Below are 22972 nucleotides of genomic sequence, written 5' to 3'. Positions count from 1 at the left end.
CTAAGAAACTTTACGAACGGTGCTATTAAACGAGAGAAAAAGGCGTACTTGGAGCATGTGTTGAATGACTGTCCCTGCTTCTATTGGCGATGTGAATGTTATTAATGATTATTTCACCTCTGCACAGTCCCAGGCTGCTGGTGATTCTGAGATGATTGATTATTACAGCTCAAATGTGTTGGAACAGGTGACAGACAGCTTTAACTTTGAACCTATATCTTCTGATGAGGTGGCTAATGCTTTAAGATAAATCATCATGGTATCAGCATAAAAATGTTGATCTTGTGCTGTCCTGTGATACTTCCTTTTTTGTGTGGTATCTTTAATTGTATTTTCAGGAATTCAGTGTTTCCAGCTGCTTGGAAAATTGCCATAATTAAACCTATTCCCAAGGTTGCCAATGCGGGTCAGGTTTCGGATTTGCGCCCTATTAGCATTCTTCCGGCTTTATCGAAGGTATTTGAAAGGGTTGTCTCATCTGAGCTATGGTGTCATATTGGTAAATACAACATCTTGCCTACTTTTCAGTCTGGATTTCGTCCAGATTATAGTTGTACGACTGCTCTCCTCGATGTTACTGATGACATCATACATGTTATAGATTCTAATATGATTTCTTTGTTAATATTACTTTATTTTTCTAAGCCTTTCGACACCCTGCACCATAAAACCTTCCTATCTATTTTACATTTTATTGGGTTATCAGAGCGATCTATACAATTATTCAATTCTTACTTGTCAGGAAGATTCCAGGTAGTTGTCTGCAATGACAAAAGATCTAAAGAGAAGCCTGTTAATTCTGGAGTACCCCAAGAATCGATATTGGGCCCTCTTCTTTATCTAATTTACACTCTAAAGTTGTGTAGTTCATTGAAATTTTGTAAACCTCACATGTACGCAGATGATACACAGTTGTATTGTAGTTTTCAATTGAGCGGCTGCCTTAACAGTCACTGCCTTAACATTAATGCTGCAAAAACGTCTGCTATCGTGTTGGGGGGTAGGAATGTTGCTGGCCGTGCTCGGGAAGAACTAGAAATTTTTGTTTCGAATAATCGGATTGAAATTGTTGGTACAACGCGTAACTTGGGTGCCACAATAGATTCTTCATTCCGATTTAAAGAACATGTAAACACTCTGATTAGGCGTGCATATTATACTCTTAAAGTCTTATATAGCAGCAAGCATCTTTTAAACCGAAGACTGAGGCTTCAGTTACGTGACACACTTATCTTGTCAATTTTTAATTATAGTGACCAGCTGTACCATTCCTGCTTAGATCGCGTTGACAGTGCTCGTATCCAGAGGGTGCAAAATGCATGTTTACGGTTTATATTTGGAATCCGATGAGGTGATCATATCTCACATACTTTAACTTAGGCGCGTTGGTTGAATATGGAAAATCGCAGAATATTACGTTGTATCTGCCTCTATCATAAAATATTAAAATTTAAAAGTCCACCCTACTTGTACAATAAAATTAGATTCAGAACTGATATACACAATATTAATGTTCGACGCATACACGCCGTTACCATTCCGAGACATAGACTGCAAATATTTAAAAGGTCATTTTCGTATTGCGTACCATTTCTGTTTAATGATATATGCGACCATGTAAACCCAGCCTTGGGAACACTAACATATAAAAAGCAAGTTAGATCCCTTTTAAGTATGCGACAGTTCGATTTGTGATCTGATATAAATGCATTGTTATTTGTCTACTTTCTTATTTTATATCATTTGTTTATTAAACTTTTCGCCTTTCGGCTTGTTGGAAATGCTACGCATTTATTATTTGGTGACATAATTCTTATTGTAACCTTATTTTTTTGTTATCTTTTTTTGTTTCTTGTTTTTTCTATTTACTCACTTGAAGCATAGTACATTATTTTCTTTTCTTGAATATTATTTTTGTTAATTACTGAATAAATATTGTTTGTTTCAAATTTGGGGGCTGTTGAAAACCAGTCTATCGCAAAATGTTGCGTTAGCACTGACGCAGTTCCTTTTGAGAAATAAAATCGTAATTTTTTTATTTGATTTTATATTTTATTTGTTTTTATTATTGTTGTTTGTAACATTTCGTATCTCAATAAATGTATTATTATTGTTTATAGCATTACACAGTTCTGGTATTATTTTAATTACGGATGCTTTTGAAATTCTGAACAATATCGACAACAATCTATACGATATTCCAGAAGAAAGGTATACTAGGGTTATCTCCAACTTTACTCTCGCAGGTATAGCATTCTTCATGTGTATCTTCACGTTGAATTTTTGGAGCAATTAAATTTAAAAGGTGTCACTCTCATAACTACTTTATATTCTCGGGGATCTTTATTATATAGTTCTTTAAATATAGTATGCGATGCCCTTTGCCTTTGCATCCAATTCTTGACCCAAATCGTTCTGTTTTTCTTCTTTTTTTGTATAGCACTTTCAGCTCGAATCATTTCGATCTCGAAAGTATTTTTGTAACCGCTTTTATTACGGTATGAACCGTGATCAGTCGTGTATTTTGCGACAATATTGCACGAGACCTAAAAGCTACTGAAAAGATACGAGTACACACGTGCAGTAGCTGTCTAATTTCACGCCAGCAAGTCGCACTTGTGTGACCGGACGAGGCGAGTCGAGCTACTGTCATGCGAGTACATAGGTACAGTAGTTGCCCACTGTCAGGTCAGCAACTCGTATTGTGTAACCAGGCCTTAACGGCCCTATTGTATAACAGCCTTATGGGACACAATGATCAATAACAGAATTTGTGACTAGAACCACTAAAGCGACAGCACAGCTGGAGAAAGAAAACGCATCGAAAAGTTATACTCCCTCTGTCCCATAATAAGTGTCCGATTTTGGCATTTCCCGAAACTTAGCGTTATTTCGAAATATCAGTTGCAATCTTGTATTCCATCAAGTGACTTAAGTCAAAACTGACACATGAATGTTGTCAAAAAATTTAAACGCGTCTACTTAACTTTTGAGTAGTGATTTATAAATCATACGTCGTCTTGTTATTTCTAAAAGTACCGGAGTGATCACATAATGGACCGTCGAGGAGTTTTTGAAGTTGTATCTCAACGAAAAAGGCCTAACCTAAACCAGGAAGCGCGTCAAAGTGTGTACCATTATTCGTTAGAAGTAAGTGTAAATGGTAAACTTAAACATGGATCGATAAAGGATGCAGCTGCTCGGTATTCTGTATCGGAGAAGACTATAAGTCGAATTTGGCATCGAGGACAAGAAACTTTACGTGAAGGAGCGTAAAGCGCGAATGTAAATTCTCGAAAATCTGGAAGAGTCGGCAAGAAACGAAAAATCGTAGATATAGAAAAAATAAAAGAGATACCGATTTACTCATACTTGCATATGCCATTGGAATTTCAAAAAGCACAATTCAGAGAAGCATTAAATCTGGACTGATCAAACCTCCTCATTCAAGCGCAGTAAAACCATTTCTTACTGACCGTAACAAAATCCAACGTTTGGAATACTGCTTGGCAACGCTTGATTCTGAAAGTATCGCTGCTGGTGCACCTATTTTTAAGGATATGAAAAACTACATTCATGTTGACGAGAAATGGTTTTATTTAAAAAAGACCTCTAATAAATACTACCGCGCTCATGATGAGAGGGAGCCTCATGAAACATGTAAAAGTAAGAGGTTTATTACGAAGGTCATATTTTTAGCCGCTGTTGCCCGTCCAAGATGGGATAACTACCGTAATCAATGGTTTAATGGAAAACTAGGCATTTGGCCATTTGTAACTCAACAACCTGACATTTTGACAAAAATGACAAAGACTTCAATGAAGCTGTTAACGCCTTAAAATTAATTAATGCTTCAATAACCCTAATGTGTCAACCCCCGAATAGTCCGGATACCAATGTTCTGGAGCTCGGTTTTTTTAATGCTATACAGACGCTGCAGTATCAAACTGCTGCTTCAAACATCGATCAGCTCATCGATTCAGACACCAAGGCTTTTAACGATCTAAGTCATGAAACATTAAACAAGGTCATCTTAACACATCGACAGTGTATGATAGAGACAATGACAGCAAATGGCGGCAATAATTATAGGTTGCCTCACTTAGGGTGCGTTTACGCTGGAGCTGCGATAAACGATACTAGCAAAATAACGAAATTGTTGTCATAATTTTATATGCAAGTGTTTATATTGGAGCGACGAATTGTCACAAGCTTGACAGCCGACTAACGATAAGAGCGACGCTAATTGTATTCCCTATTTTCTTTGCTATTATCAGGTGTGGTCGGCATGGATATCGACTGCTCCCAACGTAAACGTTGAAGCTGCGATAAACGATAATAGCGACGATACTACCAAAACAACGAAATTGTTGTCATAGTTTTATATGCAGGTGTTTATATTGGAACGAGAGCTGCGATAAACGATAAGAACAACAATGAGAGCAGCGATAAGAGCTGCGCAAAATGAATTGAAAACGATTTGTCAGAACAAATCTGTTGTGGTAATTTTTATCTTTTTGGTCCCACAAGGGGGATCTAACAAAAATTTCACTAATTAAACAGTCGATATCCATGCCGACCACACCTGATAATAGCAAAGAAAATAGGGAATACAATTAGCGTCTCTCTTAACGTTAGTCGGCTGTCAAGCTTGTGACAATTCGTCGCTCTAATATAAACACTTGTATATAAAATTATGACAACAATTTCGTTATTTTGCTAGTATCGTTTATCGCAGCTCCAACGTAAACACACCCTTAGGCAAGAATAAGTTGCTTAGACGAGGAGAGTTACCACTTTTTCTTAAATGCGGTATAGAGCTCGTCGAAGCTACTCAGGCAAAGATTAATAGCAGTAATTAGGAATTAAGTAGTGTTATTATTATCCTTACACAGTTTTGTAAAGTTATAAATATATTTCTTAAGAATTTTGGATGTTTGATATTAAAAAAATCTTGAAAAAAAATTATATAAGTTTTTTTATTTTAAAACGGACACTTATTTTGGGACTTAAATTTTCACCATATCGGTCACTTGAATATGGCACAGAGGGAGTAGCAATTAGAAATAAACTTTCGTTTTTGTTTCACTAAATAATGATTTTTGTCTACTTTTGAGAAGTGAATGAAAACTTTTATTTTTTCATTATTTAAACTTATGAGTAATTTATTATTTTTAAATAAGTTTCTTAAGTAAAAGTATTAAGAAACATAAATTCACTTACTTTAATCATAATTTAATAATATTGACTGATTCTTCAAATGTCGCGAGCTATCCCCTATTTTTCCATAAATACCATATCTTTTTTTACGCGAATTTAATGGAAAAGTATAGTCGCGTAAAAACAGATTCAGTATATTATTGTACACATAATTATTATTTTTATTATTTCTTTGATTTATACATTTCAATGGATTTTAATTGTAAAAGATACTTTATAAAATTTTCACTTGAAAAAACTTGGATTTGATTTTTCATATCCGGTCTTGAATACAAGATTGTACCTTCTCAATAAACTAAATTGTTCATTTAAGAGCGTCAAAGTGAAATTTTTTGGCCATGGTTCAGTTAAAGATTCCGGTTCCCATTCAACGTCTATTGTTCCATCTTCGTACTCGTTTTTAATAACGATCTGATCCGGTAATATTATATTACATTGGTTGTCTGTTGTTAAATTGTAAGATAATGTTATATCGTTTTCACTTGTCATACAAGGAGCTAAAAAACTTGCTATGCGATATAAATGTGCTGCTATTAATCTTCCAGCAGGAAAATCTAAAAAAATAATACAAGTCAGTAAAGGGAGGATTAAATTTAAATAAACTATAAATTTACCTAAAATGTTTTCCCACATACTTCTATCCTCAGAATCAACCAAGGTGTAAGTAATAGTTTTCACAGCCATCCATAAAAGGTTATTAACAATCGGTATTTTAATCAATAACTTTCTTCTTTCCACAAACAATTTAGCATTTTCATTATATTCCCATGGTAGGTTAACAACGAGATCTTCTGCTATAAATGTATCGGTCCAAACTGTGTTAATTTGTAACAAAAAATCTCCAGTATTCGGACTTGAAAAATAAAAGCAATTTGTGCTATCACATGCAAATATATTTCGTATTAATCCTTTTAGTTGCAAAATGCCACCAGTGGATGTTGCAAATGAATCGTTAGTGAATGCCACTCTAGAAAGACTAAATCTTGAATAATCTGTATAAACTGGTAAAGTTTGTAGTTCTTCGTATGTTTCAACTGGTTCTACGGATTGTCGTAATTCATAAAAAGTCGGTTTATCATAAGGTGTTTGTATTTGAAAATCAGTTTCGGTTACTTCATAAAGATAACAAGGATGAGTTATTACTGTTGATGGAAAAGACAAATCGGGTTTTCCAATTAAATTTATGGATTTATTTTTGGCGTAGTGATATTTCGGAATTTCACCGCTAAGTAATAAATTACAATTAATAGTTTTCGCAGATTTTGCAACGTATGTTATATTTAATTCAGCACTTTTCTGTGGTAAAATAATCAATATATCTGCACTCAATACAAATGATGTATTGGCAGGGATAATAATTGGTTTATAAGCTATAGGATAAGAATTTGGATTAGATAATTTAATTGATTTGGAAATGTTTTGTGATAAACCAGTTTCAAAAATCATAGTTTCACTTGGATACATAGTCGGCATTATATCATACATATAAGCCATTAACATGAATATTCTTAAAGAGTTCGGTCGCAGTATCTCGTCTGCAGATATTGAAAAACTATAATTTAATTGTTCCCAAGCTTGAATGACAGTAATCAAATTGTGTAAATTTTCAACATTTGTTTCAGGAGAATGATAGATCATTTGTAAAAACGGACGTAAATATGGACAATAAACACTTGTTATTGTCGCCAAAACTAAACCATCCATGAAACATTCCCCTGTAGTACTGATCATTTTCGGTTCCCTCTCCTTTTGATCCCATAAGTTAGTATTATCATAGTGATATTGAAACCATGCTATTATTACATCTTCATACATACTATGTACGTCTGAACTACCAAAACATACATGTGAAACAGCATCAAAAAAATTATTTAACGGTTCAATATCCGGAGTGTTTTTACTTTTTTCCACGGGTAATCTAAATAAATATAAAGATTTGTAAATTTGTAGGATTAAATCTAACCAGGCTTGTTTCGTTAATAGATGAAATTCATCTATATTTTCTATCCAATGAGCTAACGGTTTTAACGGCGTATCTTCACAATCAAACGATTTGCGGTAGATGTCAAAATAATTAAAAGGAAGATAAAAAACTGGGCAAATATAAGAAAACGTCCCTCCATGTTTCGTTATCAACTCTATAATTTTCGCATAAATTGTATGCAAATAACACGCTTGCTCTACTTGATCTGAGGGAAAATCTCTGAATAAAAAAATTTTTCTTAAATTAATCTAATCAAATTTTATATTATACATACTTAATTTCTAAATAATCATTAATTTTATCTCCAATGAAATTATTCAAAAGATCTACGATTGGTATCATAGTTTTACTCGTAGTCTTTTTCTTGTCCTTTTTATCCTGCGTCTCAATCGTAAAAACATTACTAATACAATTTGGTATATAATAATAAGTTTGACAAAAAAATCCTTGGGTGTAGAGCCACATTTCGGTTGCGTATACACAGCCGTCCATAAAGAAGGTAAATTCGTTGTTTTTAGTCGGATAGAATGGAAATAAAGGCCAAAAATCTGTCACATCGTATTGTCGATCCATATTTGATTTCTCAACAATCATAGTTGAACTCTAAAATTAAAATAATCAAATAACACTTTTAAGTAATGTAAAGGTGTCTCAATAAGAGTGATCGATTTAAATTTACCGCCATTTTTTTCTGTGCAAGTGGCAGCCCTGAAATTTGACAGCTGTCATCTACGATTATTCGGATTATTAATTATGAGCGCTACACGAAGGAACAACGCGGTATTATTGTGAAAACCCATTAGAAATATGGGGAAAGTTACGTTGAAACCGCTCGCAAACATCGCGGAATTTTAGGCCGTGAAAGTGCACCAAATGAGTCAACGATTCGAAGAATGAAGAGTGACAGTTTAGTCTACTGTGCTTCGACGTACCGGCCGATCTTGCGAAAACATCGCGTAAACGAGAATGTCGTCGAAAATCCGGGAACATCAATTCGACATCGTTCACAATAACTTTAAATTTCGAGAAGCACAGCGCAGCGAATTCCCACGAAGGATCTCCATCTTCATCCAAAGTGGATCGTGTCAACACTATTTTTATTTAACACCCACCAAGAATGAGGTAAAATCTCCGTATTTTCCATCCACTTCGGTCTCCATAGCGACGGAATGTTCCACTTGGAAGAGCGGCTCAGTCAACAATGCCGCGACGGAACATCTCGAAACTCGATGAATAAACTCGTCTACGGTAAACCTTTGTGCTCCGCAAATATCATGAATTTATCTTCACGCGTTCAGATTATATAAGGTGTGCTCGTGAATTATGTCCAACAGTGTATTAAAAAGGGTCAGGTTACAGTTTGAGGACCTTTGTTATTTAGTATTTACATGAACAACTTGGTAACTTCTGACGTTGCGGAGGATATGACATGCTTTGCTGATGATACTGTTGTCGTATACTCAGATGCAACGTGGGAAGGGGTGAAGGCTAAGGCAGAGAGTGGCGTAATTAAAATATTTGGTTGGGTTTCTTATAATCGTTTGACAGTGAATGTGGACAAAACATTTTTCATGCCATTCTCGACCTATGGTAATCAGCTGCCAGTCTACGATATATTGTCTGTTAACTTGACAACAAATACCCTATGCATCAAATCCTGTATAAATTCAAATATCTAAGCTCCATACGTAATGCTTATGTAAAGAATAATAGAGTTCGGCTCTGTGTGTGTGTGGGTAGTGAAACGCCACCAGGACGGGTTGAATCAAATAAACTGGAACTAGGCAACATCTGGGCAGTATTGCTGGTAGGCTAGTTCCTACCTATGCAATAGGTCTGCATTGGCTCTGATGGAATTTCCTTGAATATGATAGGGTTGTGGTGTCCACGCATATTTGACGTTTTGTGTCATATTTTCAATGTTTGTGTGCTACGGGAGTCTGTTTTTCCTTCTGCTTGAAGCATGGTCTAGTGACTCCCGGTCCAAAATCAAAAGTTGTGAAGGCTCTAAAGTATTTACGGCCTATTACACTACTTCCAGCGTTGCCCAAGGTACTTGGGAGAATAATTGTTGAACAGCTTTCTACTCACTTGAATGACATTAATATTTTACCTACCAGACAATCAGGGTTCAGGAAACACTATAGCTCTGCTACTGCGTTATTGGATGTAACTGATGGCATCTTTAGGTCTCTGGATGAGGGAAGATCTACAATCTTAGTTCATTTGGACTTTGCCAACGCTTTTGACATATTAAATCATGACTTATTGCTATCAAATTTGAATTACATTGCAAATGGTAGTATGGCTTTTAATTTGTTTAGAAATTATCTTGTGGATAGGAGGCAGTAAATCATGGTGAACGGTGCAATCTCGTCTTCCATGGCAGTTGTATCTGGTCTACCTCAAGAGTCAATTTTGGGTCCACTTTTTTTTGCAATATTCACTTGTAACTACGGAAAAGAAGCAACTGGTTTTACACTAGCTATAATAGAGCAACAACATGAAAAACAGCTCATATAACAAAATATCCTACAGGAGAACGAGGGGAAGTATCGAAGAATACAGAGAGGCGACAAAGATGGTGAAACGAATTAACAAAACGCAGCAACCGGAGGACGACAGCCGACAGATGGAAAGTCTGGAAATCTTTAGATAACGGAACGAAATTATCCAATTTGAACCACCTTATACAAAAGATCGGAATCTTGTGTCGGACACCAACTTAATATTAAACAGATGGACCCAGTATTTCGATTAGCTGCTTAACACAAAATAGCTGCTAACATGGTCACGGAGAATCGGAGGTCAATAAATGACGAGAAATAGAAAGCTGTGACCTATCAGTCACATAAAATGTACGAGCAAATATGGATTACAGAAGAAATAACCGAGTACCACTCCTAGAATCATCTATCCTACCCATAAGAAAGGGAGCACCCTAAACTAAAAATTAGAGGTATTTTGTTATTAAATACAACATATAAAGTCAGATTTTGGAATGAGCCGAGAGCAATACATCGACACATTCCATATGTTCATCGATTTCAACTTAATTTATGACAACATCATACAAGCCAAACGATGCCCTATATACCCACAATATCCCAAGAATATTCGTAGACCTAGTAAGAATGACAACGAAGAAGGTCAAATACCACATAACAATACAAAGTAACATCTTAGAGAAGATAGGAGTAAATAATGGACTACGTAAAGGGAAAGCTCGATAGTTTTTATGACAATTTAACAATTGCTACAAAGCTGATGAAAATGATGTAACAGTTCAAAAACCCATAAAAAGTGGTACCAACACGTAATATACGACTGGTTTGAGCACTTTACATTAAATGCCGTAGAAAATACCGCCCCTCCAGTATTCGTAATTCTACAACTATTTTATACGAAATGGATAAGTGGGGAAGACAATCACTAATCCCAGTTCGAATTCTTGCCGTACTTGCTTTTAATTTCTTCGATATCGCCAATTATTTGACCCTTCGTGTCTCTAAATAGTGTGATGTGATTCTTGAATTTCTGTGTCTGCCTCTATATGTATTGATAGGCATTTCTTGTATTGTTATTCTTAAATCTCGTCTCCTTAGTACTTCGTTCTCTACTTATTGTATACTTTCTTGAGTGCTTCTTTATAGATTTTTTCTTCGCGTATTCGTCGATCACTATATTTTATGTGGTTTTGCTATGCCTTTGTTTTCTTTTTTTTCTGTCACTCTTAAGACTTTAGCAGCAGTGATCGTAGTTGTTTTACTTCCATTCTTCATCAATGATACTATTTCTATTCGAGATTGTTTCTAGTATTTTAACTAGTTCTTTTATCCATCTTTACCTACACTCTGTATTGTTTAGGTTACCTATGTTTAGTTTCTTTGTTTATAGACTACCAAGCATTGACCGTTTACTAATGTCGCATCTAAACCTCGCTTGTACGAAGAGATGGTCTTTTATTAACAGGTGGTCTATTTGGTTATTTGTAACTCCATCTAATGATATTTAACTAGTTTTATTTATGGTCTTATGTGGGAATAGTGTGAAACATAATATTTTTGTATATCCCCGTTTGTGTTATCGTTTATTTGAATTTAAGGTAGTTTTTGTTTACCACGTGCGAGGTGGGGATGTGAATTTGTGAGGGTCCTTCGAGTCTGGTTTTGATTTCGTTTTCCACATTGGTTTGTGACACCAAATTCGAGTGACCTCTTGGGAACAGACTGCATATTTTTTGTAAGCTGTTTGTCCTTGTGCTCAGGTTTGTCATAATTAAGTTTGTATTTTCAATTAATTGTTAATTTTTGCATTTTATTCAGAGTTTGGTTAATAAACCAATTTTCTTTTGAAATTTTAACATTTAATTCTTCCACCTTATCCCGAAACCACATTCCACGGAATTTTCCGCAACAAGTGTTAGCCTTACAATCATATTCCTGCTTGTAACAAATGATATTAAGAACTCACTTTACATCTTGGACTGGATATCTCCAGTAGATATGACTCAGTTAAGAAACCAGATCAATCAAGATACTTAAGAGAGATCGGTTGGTCAAATCAACATATTCAAATGGATAAGAATTCATAAAATTTGCATAAGATCATCATGCAATTTTGTTTAAAGAGACATATAAATAACAAATTTGCATTAGTTGTACCCCTACAATTTGACTTTGAAAGACGTACAAGCAATAGAACAAACAAAGTTGTAATGAACTATTTTGTGTTGGATATCTATGTACTATACTATACGAGAAAATAAAAACTTCTTACCTTTTTTACTACTTCTCTTGCGGATAATGGATCGGTTAAAGTTCCTTTAAGATACATCTCAGAAAATGAATAGGTTGTTAGGTAACTATTTTCGTAAGCACCAATAAGTGGTCTTTCCCATCTACCACCACAACTACATGAAATTTCAAGATTCGATTCGTAAATGCAACTTTCACTTGGACAATTTATTAATTTAACATCGATCATATAATCGGTTTCATTAATCCAAATCTTTTCGCTTCCTTCCGTCATACTAAAATAATCATTGCTGCAATCCATGGTTAATTCACAATTTGGAGAGTGATTTTTACAAATCGCCGTACGTAAAGAAAACGTTGTTATTTGGGTCGGAAGAGACCGACAATAAATTTTAAAGTCATCATTAGTATTTACCGTACATTTATTTGTAATCTTCTCTGATATATTTCCGATTATCTCTATATAATTCGGAGCAAACTGAATTTCTGGTATTTGACAAGTTCCATTGATTTCTATCGCTGTATGTAATTGATTGTGCCCTTCAGTTTGAAGATAAATTGGTAAAAGAACTCGACTATTTAGATTTTCTAATGGTTCATAATTTATTGTAATTTCTCTTTCCTGATCCGATCCAAGTTTAAATTGTATACATGTTCCGTTTGGTAATTCCACAAAACGAGATTCTCTATCAGTCATAAAGTAGGAAAAAGGTTGTGAATTAGAGCTTAATTTTACCATAACCATTTTTGGCGTAGTTTGTGGATTTTTTATTTTTAAAATATATGAATCTTTCACGTTTAATTCATCCACGCGAAGATTGACTATTTTTTTTGACAATATTATACTCGGTTCTGTTGAAAAAACCGTGGCTTTAACGCAAGGAACTTTTTGTGGCACATTAATAAGTTTGGAATCGTCATCAATCTCATTACTTGCACACAGATAATAATCGACTACTTGTGTTATTGTGTCATATCTTAATGGTGGCCCTAAGATTCCATTTAAAGTAATCGGAAGAAAAAACCATGTTGACATAGCTTCCGTTGGATAGAAGTGAATATAAAAAGTTTTTGATTCGTTCGGAAGAAAATTTGCTACTGCAACATCGTTTTTATCAAATAATTGATTTGACTGAGTTACTTTGAATTCAGGGTATTCTTCTAAATCGAAATTAACGAAAGTTTCTGCTGCACATTTATTTTTTATTGTAAATTTAATAATAGCAAAACTACTGGAGGATATTTTTGGAAATAAAATCACATTTGGATCTATTCGAATATCTGGATAAACAACGTTTCCTTTAACAGAAATTTCATATTTTTTATCTGCATCGTTTACAACCATTAGTGTTATTGATCCTTCAAAACTAACGCATTTTGGACACAAAACTGCTACTATAATAGCAAACAAACAATTTGGTTTTATCGCCACTTCCATTGGAGTTATTTTAATCCAATCCGGTTTTAAATTACTTCGATCGATTTTACAACCAACAGTAAAATTGCTTAAATTTTTTATTAAAATTTCTTTAAAAGACCATGTTTGTAGTGATAAATTCTCAAAATTGACTTCCTTCGTTATTACATCCAAATCTCCGGTTTCAAAGTTATCACAAGATATCACAAAAAGTTGAGGAGAACAATCTCCCGATACAAATTTTGCAATACAAGTTGTGGGCCCTTCAACTTCCGGTATATAAGTAACTACAGATTTTAATGTTTTTCCAATATCCACAACACCTTCTAATGGTTGTATTATAAAGTTCGGTTCGTTAATAATCCAATAGAACTTAACCGATATATTTAAATCGTTGATTAATTGAATATATTGCGTAGTACATTCTCTTGGAAAATCAATCTGATTTGTATTCAATCTAAGAATCCTCGGTATTACATTTATCAAAACCGGAACTGGTATCATCATACTTTCATTGAATATTAAATCCAGATTCGCTGCATAATACCCAATAGTTCCGGAATTGTATACCAATTTTACTTCAATACAGGAATTACCTTGTAATACATAACGATTTTCTCTTATGCAACCAATATTTGCTTTATCTGAACGAATGTACAGACGGACTGGGAATTGGTTCATATTGTGAATTTGTAAAGGAAAAATTAAATTGTGATTTGCTGCTATCTAGAAAAATATTAATTATATTAATAGAAATATACAGGGTGATTCACATAAGAACCGACACAGAACAGGGACATGTAGAGGACAATAAATTAAGACGATTTAACACAACTTATCTCTATACTAAGTTGTACCCCTGAGGAGTTATAGGCCTTCAAAGTTGGGTCTTAAATTTTTAAAACATTGAATATCTTCGTAATACATTAAGCTAGAAAAACCAAATTTGGTATACGTTATGAGTGTACCGAGGGTATTAATTGGTAGCAAGTTGAGACCAATTGAGGCATTTGAAGGGGTTGATTACGGGTGATGGTCCCCTAAATGTTGACAGATTTTTTTAACCTTTTGGTAGATTTAACAGATTATTACCTGATTTCATGTGGAATTTAATTCTAAAACTTTTACTACTCTTATTATTTTTTAAAAAACATTGTCGTTTTCATATCAGTCGGCTGTGAAATTGTACGTCAAACTTGACAAATAGGTTATAAAACCTTGTCGTCAAATAACTTTATAACCTATTTGTCAAGTTTGACGTACAATTTCATAGCCGCCTACCGAATTTTCGCTTATTTTAAGCAACATTACGAAATACGTGGGTTTAATTATTTAAGGTTTCTATGAAAACGACAAAGTTTTTTAAAAAATAATAAGAGTAAGAAAAGTTTTAGAATTAAATTCCACATGAAATGAAGTAGTAATGTATTAAATCCGCCAAAAGATTAAAAAATCTGGCAAAATTTAGGGTACCATCACCTTTAATCAACCCTTTGAAATGCTTCAATTGAGTTCAATTTGCTACCAATTAATACCCTTGGTACACTCATAACGTATACCAAATTTGGTTTTTCTAGCTTAATGTATTACGAAGATATTGAACTTTTTAAAAATTTAAGAGCCAACTTTGAAGACCTATAACTCCTCAGGTGTACAACTTAGTATAGAGGTAAGTTACGTTAAATCATCTTAATTTATTGTCCTCTACATGTCCCTGCTCTGTGTCGGTTCTTATGTGAATCACCCTGTATATGTATATATTTATGAAGTAGAATTTGTTCTTAGTGTACATTTTAACGTAAAATATGTGCTTTTTTTGCAGCTTGATGAAAAAATTCTAAAACAGCTAAACGGATTTCAACATGGTATCGATGGATTTATACCTTGTATAGCATGAAAACGTTTTTTAAGATAACAAATTTAGAAAATGTAGTCTCGCGTTGTGGTGTGTTGTGAGAGCGTTGAGTGTATTCATCAGCATTAGTATTAGTCTTCTTTCCTGATTCTTACGTTTTATAGCTTTGTTTAAAATCCCAGAACTGTTCATAACACTTCCTAACGGTTATGAAATCTCTACATAGTGACGTACAATGATTTAAAGAAGTCACTTGCTTCTGTGTGCTTTACTATCATCAACTCATGACCATGGATATTTAAGTTTCTACACTTCTTCCTCAGTTTTGTAATTAAAGGTATAGAAAACGATAGCTATAGAAACTGGAGGAAATCTATGACAGAAAATCGATAATTAGGGTTGAGGCGTTGGTAGAGTCGGATCACCAGCTTCTAGAAATGTGCATAAAGGGATCGAGGGGAAGAAGGAATAGAAAGATAATGGAACATGGTGGAAAATACATTAGGGTAGATTGGTCGAAAGAGGGGATAGAACATTATAGGGGAAAGTTGGCAAGCTGGGGTCAGAGAGTGGAGGGGGCCGACGGATTGAATGAAGTAATTGAGGTGGTTAGGGAGGCGACGTTGAAGAAAGAGAGTGGGCGACAGGTGATTAGACTGGGAAGAAACGAATGGTGGGATAGGGAATGCAGGGAGGAAAAGAGAGAAGCCAGAAGGAAATTGAGACATTGGCAGAGAGGGGAGGTAGAGATATATAGATATATAGAGGCCAGGAGAAAATACAAAGAAGAATACAAGAAAAAGAAGAGGGAGCTGAAGGAAAGGGAGGCTGAGAAGATTAAGGAGTTGAAAGAGGAAAATGAGGTATGAAGATATTTAAAGAGGATGAGGAAGGGAAGAGAGGAAGTCAGCAGAGATATACAAATGACTGAATGGAGAACCTACTTCATGAAGAGAGAAGACTAGGAGAGGGAGAGCGAGCGGTGCAAGGAGGAGAAGAGATAACACTGGAAGAAATGGAGGCAGTGTTGAGGGGACTGAAGAGGGGAAGGGCGCCAGGAGAGGATGAGATCCAGAATGAGGCATTTTTGGAGGCGACGGAGGCAGTGATGAAGAAACTATGGAAGGTAATAAACGACGTATGGATGGGGGAGAGGTTTCCAGACAGGTGGAGGATGGGGATAATATGCCCACTGTATAAATAGGAGAGTAAAAGGGTGGTGAGCAATTATAGAGGGATCACCCTGTTGGACACAACTCTCAAAATTTATGCAAAGATACTGCTGGGGAGGTTGGAAGAGGAAATGGAGGGGGGGAACTGTTGCCGGATGGGCAGGCGGGATTCAGGAAGGGACAATGTAAATTATACAATTGTCAATATACCATTGACAATGTATACATTCTGAAACACCTGGTAGATAGGGAGTTGAACAAGAAGAGGGAAAACTGTATGGATTGTTTATTGACCTGAAGGCTGCATTCGACAACGTGGATAGAGAGAAGTTGTGAAAGGAAATGAGGAGGAGAGGTATCACGGAACAACTGATAGGGAGGGTGAAGGAGATGTACAGGGAGACGATGGCCAAGGTTAAAGTGAGGGAGGAGTTAAGTAAGGTATTCTGGACGACAAAGGGAGCAAATTGAGACAGGGGTGTCCGCTTAGGGGAGAAGAGCAGTGAAGTATGAGGAAATGATAGAAGCAAGACCGCATTGCAGGATCCTGGGAGAGTGCTGGAGGGAAATTAAGGAGAGGAGGCTGATCTATGGGCAAAGAGACAGGGAAGAATATTATAGAAGAGTGGGATACTCACTAACTGGGATCGAAAACAGAAGAGCGGAAAGAGGTGAAATGTGGAAAGAACTGTGAGATAGGGACAGGGATATACAGAGGCAGGAAAGAAGGTCACAGATACGAGAAGGGAGATACAATGAAAGGTATGGGGAGATAGTGACAGAGGAACTGCCAAAATATTTGTTGATGGAGGGGGATGATGAAGGGAAGAGATTGGTGGCCAGATTCCGCTGTGGCAATGAGGAGAGGGGGAATAGGTATTGGGCGGACGATGTGGAGAGGATTGGAACACATACTGAGAGGGTGTAGTGTGCTAAGGGAGGAGGCAATAGACAGGAAACAGATTTTGGGGAAGTGAAAGATGCCCTCAAGAATCTCCGGGCATAGATGACAGCTGTCTTCCTATACATAAATTCAAGAATGTTTCATTTAAATGATGTACGGTTAGTTAATTATGTCCCATTTTGTTGAAACCAATTCATACCGGCATCATCACATACAGGCGGAACTCTTGAATAGCGATGAGGACTGCATTGCTTAGAAATTTCACGTTATTGTCTCGCAAATCTGGACATATGAAACGTTGTCAGAAGATTGGTGTAAAACCGTTATACATACTTATGTCCGATATATGGAAAAGGAGATAAAGATCGCTGCGAAAATTACAGCGATCCCAGATGAAATCCTATGCGGAAGATGTAATCGGAGAATATCAAGGTACGTTTAGAACCGATCAACTACGGACATAATATTCACAGCGAAGAAATTCTAGAAAAATGCTGGAAATATAACCATGAATGTTCTACCGATCAGGGGAAAAAAGAAGACGAAATAAAAAAGAGAGAAAACTAGAAGCTGAAGAAAGTATGTTGGATAAAATAATGTCGTTGATAGTAAATATTATGGCAATAATTAAAGAAGTAAGATAGGAACAGCAAACCTATCACGAGGAGATGCGTTTAATAAAACAAGAATATCAAAGAATTAAGGAAGAGGTAGTAGAGAAAAGAGCACGAAGAAACAATCTGGTCATAAGATGAGAAAAAGAAGATCAAAAAAATTTGAGATGAGGGCTGCAGGCTGGAAAATTGATGACAACTCACGCAAAGAAAACGACGAGCGGATTTAAGATTGGGAACTGAACAAAGGTGGAATCTAATTGTTGACTGTAATTAAGCGAAGGCGATAATAATCCAATGTTACTTAAGTCGACATGATGCAAAACACCGTTGCTTTGATTTAAGAGCCATGGACTATCAACTCGAATGTTTCTGGTTTCGGTTTTCTTCGCCGTTCTGTTTTCTTTTTCAGTACTCAGGATCTACGTTCCTAGACATATCTCCGCATATCTCCTGCTGGAAGAATCAAATCGGGACTCCGTTGTAGTCAGGATTCAATGCTTCATAGCGAAGAAGAAAACGACGCTGACTCTAGCATCTGTCTACCTGCCTATAGAAGAGATGGCTCCTACTGCGGCCTTGACAACATTAGTCAACGCTAGCAAGGTAAATAAATGGCTACTCATTGTAGGCTGCGACTCCAACGCTCATTCTGTTGCCTGGGGATGTGACGAAGGAAACTTTAGAGGTAAGACCTTGCTTGAATTTATTACGAATAATGACTTGGAAATAATCAACCAAGGCTGTGAACCCACATTCGTCAATGCTAGGTGTCAGACGATTATTGATTTGACCTTGGCATCGGCGAACGTATCTCAAAAGATTAGCAACTGGTGCGTCTGCCAGGAGGCGTCTATGTCTGACACTCTGTCTGACACACATAGATGCATCACTTTTGATTTAGGACCGGGATCCAAAACGAATTGACTTAAGCATTTTTGCAAGCTGTCTAAATGAGCAATTGCGAGATTTTCCAGATGCCTTTCCTGGAAATACCGATGAATTGGAGAATTACTCAAACCTCGTGGGTGACACAGTAACTCAGGCCTTCCACAGTGCACGTCCTGAGAGAATTGTGGAGGAGAGAGGAAGGGCTACACCTTGGTGGACTCCTGATCAACATTCACTGAGAATCACTTGCAGAAAAGCTTCTCACTGGACCTTGTTCAAAACACACCAGTCAGAGTTCAAACGTTTAGTACGACAAAAGATACGACAAGCCTAGAGCCGAGAGGTTTTTGTGAAGAGGTGGAGAGCGCTGCGGAGGCCTCACGCCTAAACAAAATACTATCTCCAGGCCAAAAACACAGTTGTGATATTCTAAAGAAGTCCGATGGCAGTTTTCCCAAGGATCCAGAAGAATCGTTGCATTTGCTAATGTTGAATTTAACAACTCTCCTACTAGCCAGGACTGGCAGATGGCCAACCAGGTTGTACGGAATGAGTTGGTAAAGTGGGCCGTCGGCAGTTTTGAGCCCTTCAAAACACCCGCACCCGACGGTATATTTCCTGCTCTTCTTCAATGTACCCTAGAGGATATGAAAATACACTTGATGAGAGTTGGAAAAAAATGGAAAAAGGACACAGCTGATCCTAAAGCCTTTTGACCAATTAGTCTCTCATCATTTCTTGGCTATGTGAACATTACATTAGAGAGAATGTACTTAAAGCGTTTCCTTTGCACTTGCACCAACATGCTTATATCAAAGGTAAATCTGTGGATAGCGCCCTACACATGGTAGTGGGAGGCATCGAGCAAGCACTTGATTCGAAGGAGTCTATTCTGGAAACTTTCCTTGATATAGAGGGAGCGTTTGACAAAACCACCTTTAGTAGCATTAACCTGGTATTGGAATCTCGAAGAGTGCCATTGGTCATCGCGGGCTGGATAAAAACAATGCTGGCAAGCAGAGTAGTTCAGGCTAATGCGAAAGGACACACAGTACAGAGAGCTGTGGTTAAGAGTTGCCCACAAGGTGGGGTACTCTCACCGCTTCTCTGGTGTTTAATAGTTGATGATCTCATTCGTGAGTTAAATAATAAATATCTCTTCACAGTTGGTGAAGAGATATTGCCACGTCGTCTCTTTACGCCGACGACGTGGCTATCTTATTAAGAGGTGAACCTGACAATTTTCTTTGTTACAGAATGCAGTATTCGCGTAAACTTGTTGAACGATGGTGTGAAGAACATATCCCCTCTGCCAATCCTAAAAAGACTGATACTCTACTGTCGATCCGTTGTAATTAGTCGATATGTGCACACGACTCAAGTTTTTCGATTTTTAACGCTAAATTCCCTTTTTTATAACATGCCTTCAGCTTTTACAGTTTTTTACGCCTGCCTTCAGCATTTCAAAAAACATTTTTTAACCTATCACCCGACGTTGGAGTTTTTAACCTGACATGGTAAACCCACGCCGTTTTCAAAAATTTCACTTAATTCTTTAATCCAAAATTATATCTTTAATCATCGGTCCGTCGTAGTTTTCGTAAAAGAAATTTTTCCACATGATCTTTTTTTCACGTGTTCATCATTCTTAGTTTTTGACGTCGTACCTGAAGACGCTTTTAGAAAAAGCGAAACATTATTGTACCGAAATTAGAAAAATAATAAAAAATCATCGTGGACTTATTCTTTTTTATCCCTTTAATACTCACCATGATGAACCGGGAGGCTACAATTGCCAATTTAAAAAGACTGAGACTGTTCTCTTCACTAAACCGAAGAAACTGGAACACTTAACGCCACCCAATTTCTGTAATAATCCATTAACCTTTGCTCCAGAAGAGAAATATCTGGGTGTTATCTTCGACAAAGGACTAACTTTGACATCACTCATTAGTTGCAAAACCAAAAAAGCAACAATTGTACTGGCCCAGTGCCGAAGAGCTATTGGGAATACTTGGGGACTATATCCGAAAGTTACAATGTGGATCTACACTTCTGTGATAAGACCTATGGTAGCTCACGGAGTCATAGTTTGGTGCTCAACACTAAAACATGCATATAAAGCTAAATTGCTGCATCAACTGCAACGACTGATCATCTGCTAGGAGATCTACACTTACGATTGCGATGGAGACTATGCTGAACGTGCTGCCCCTAGATATTTTTATCAGGGAGGTGGCCGTGATGGCATTGCTTCGATTGCTATCAGTAAATGAAAAGCAGGTTGTTAAAATGAGAATAGTCCGGAGCAAGCTCTGGAGTGAGGCTGTTAATAAACCCCTCCTTAAAGCTCGCACAGACTACATTACACCTACTTTCATAGCCACACTTTGGCATTGAAACGAGGAACTCGAGCTCGGACAAAACGCTGACCATCTACACTGATGGATCAAAGAAGGCTGGATCTCCAGCTGCACCTTTCCACTTCGTTTGCGCGACTGCTCAAGCCGAATTAACTGCTATAAGATAGCAGCCGATGCGATCATCGATTCCAAAAAAGTCGGCAGAAACGTTGTAATCTGCACTGATAGCAGACAGACTATGCTGGCGGTTGGTAGGCACCACACTGCATCATCGTTGGTGAAGTCCTGTCGGCAATCACTCGAGGAGGCAAACGTATACAACAACGTCACGATAAAGTGGCGAAAAGGAAACATTGGAATTAAAGGACATGATCATTCGGACAGGCTGGCGGAACGGGCGGCTAACAAGTCACCGATCTCCCCTAAACCGTTTGTACCACTAGCTGTTAATACAACATCAAAACTGATAAACTCCATCTCCCATCGAGCTTTTTGCAACAGATGGGATGAGACAGCAGCAGGTGTGTTTGCTAAGAAAATTCTGCTCACCGGAAAAGATCTACTCAGTTTCTGGGAAAATGAAAAAGTGAGTTAAGGCTTCTCACTCACTTCCTGACCGGACACTGCAGGTTACGTAAGCACATGTTTTACATGAAGCTGGCGAATACACCCCTCTGTAGAGGGTGTGAAATGGAAGACGAAACGGTAAGTCATATTGTTTGTGACTGTCCCAACCTCGCGTACTTAAGGGAATCCATTTTCGGAGTACCATGGCTCCAAATTTCGGATATAAGGAACGCACCTTTCTGTTCTATATTAACGTTCATGAAAAGATTGGGCGGGTTTTCTGACCCTTGAATGAACAGTAATCCCCACGTGAAACCCCACGTGAAACTACATACATACATACTTAAGTCGAATCTTAAGTAATCGAATCTTACGAATCTTAAGAGATACACTTACAATTAGATAATCATCTTAACTAGGGCTAATAACATATTTAGGAATTGTTTAGATCATTAGAAAATGTTGCAACTCAAGCTAATTTATAGGAAAATATACTTAAAGAAAAAAGATGGCTTGTGGAACGGGTTACGTTCACCATGGTATATACCTAATGTTAATACTATCCACTACGACATAGAGATATACAATACACCGTGTTGTTATATCCTAAAGCTACCAGAATTGCAACGATCTCCTTGCCGAAGAATATCATTGGTTTAAAGAGCAAACGAGAAGACGTTCAAATTGAATTGAAAAATTCTTTTCGTAGGGAATTTCCAGAGAAAGAGTGAGTAGCATACAACCTAACGGAGACTAAGCTTTCCATTTCGAAAATGATTGAGAATTCTAAAAATTGAAATCAATGTAATAAACCTTTGTTAATGGCAAAATTTTCATTTTTATTCAATCCTACAGTAAATCAGGCAGATCTGAGATCTCTTAATGTTAATAACTAAAACTTGCTACAAACATAAGCATATTTCTGTACCATAGGTGGATATTTTTAATGGACTAAAACCATTGGCGAGTGTACCAAAATCTTGAGTAAGGAAAAATGTTTGAAATAGAGCTCTTGTTTAAATTCTTCAAAGATAGCACTGCTTAGGTATATTACGTTATAGAGACTAACTTGACAAGATTAATTGTGAATTGTTGGATTATGAATAATGCAAATTATAATGCTTATTAATGGGGTATTTATTAGCAGACTTTATGGAGCAGCAAAATAATTGGAGTAAATTCAAAAAATTATTTTCGAATCAAATATTTAGAAAGCTCTCTAGGTCTC

At 36.5% G+C, this 22972-nt stretch overlaps 1 protein-coding gene across 1 annotated transcript in view; it reads right to left on the bottom strand.

Moving 5' to 3' along the window:
* Positions 1-5282: 5282 nt before the first annotated feature.
* LOC111414591 (cilia and flagella-associated protein 47-like) overlaps positions 5283-22972 on the bottom strand; it is a 36754-nt gene continuing 19064 nt past the window's right edge. The window contains exons 10-13 of the mRNA XM_023045980.2: positions 11984-14104; positions 7479-7807; positions 5835-7423; positions 5283-5774 (exon numbers count right to left, since the gene is read on the bottom strand). Of these exons, the coding sequence (XP_022901748.2) occupies positions 5446-5774; positions 5835-7423; positions 7479-7807; positions 11984-14104 (4368 nt within the window). The 3' untranslated portion in view covers positions 5283-5445. The remainder of the gene's footprint in view (positions 5775-5834; positions 7424-7478; positions 7808-11983; positions 14105-22972) is intronic.

The sequence above is a fragment of the Onthophagus taurus genome, chromosome 6 (assembly GCF_036711975.1).
Source record: "Onthophagus taurus isolate NC chromosome 6, IU_Otau_3.0, whole genome shotgun sequence".
Lineage (NCBI taxonomy): Eukaryota > Metazoa > Arthropoda > Insecta > Coleoptera > Scarabaeidae > Onthophagus > Onthophagus taurus.
The sequence above is the reverse complement of the archived record's forward strand: the minus strand, read 5'-3'. Positions and strand labels throughout refer to the sequence as shown.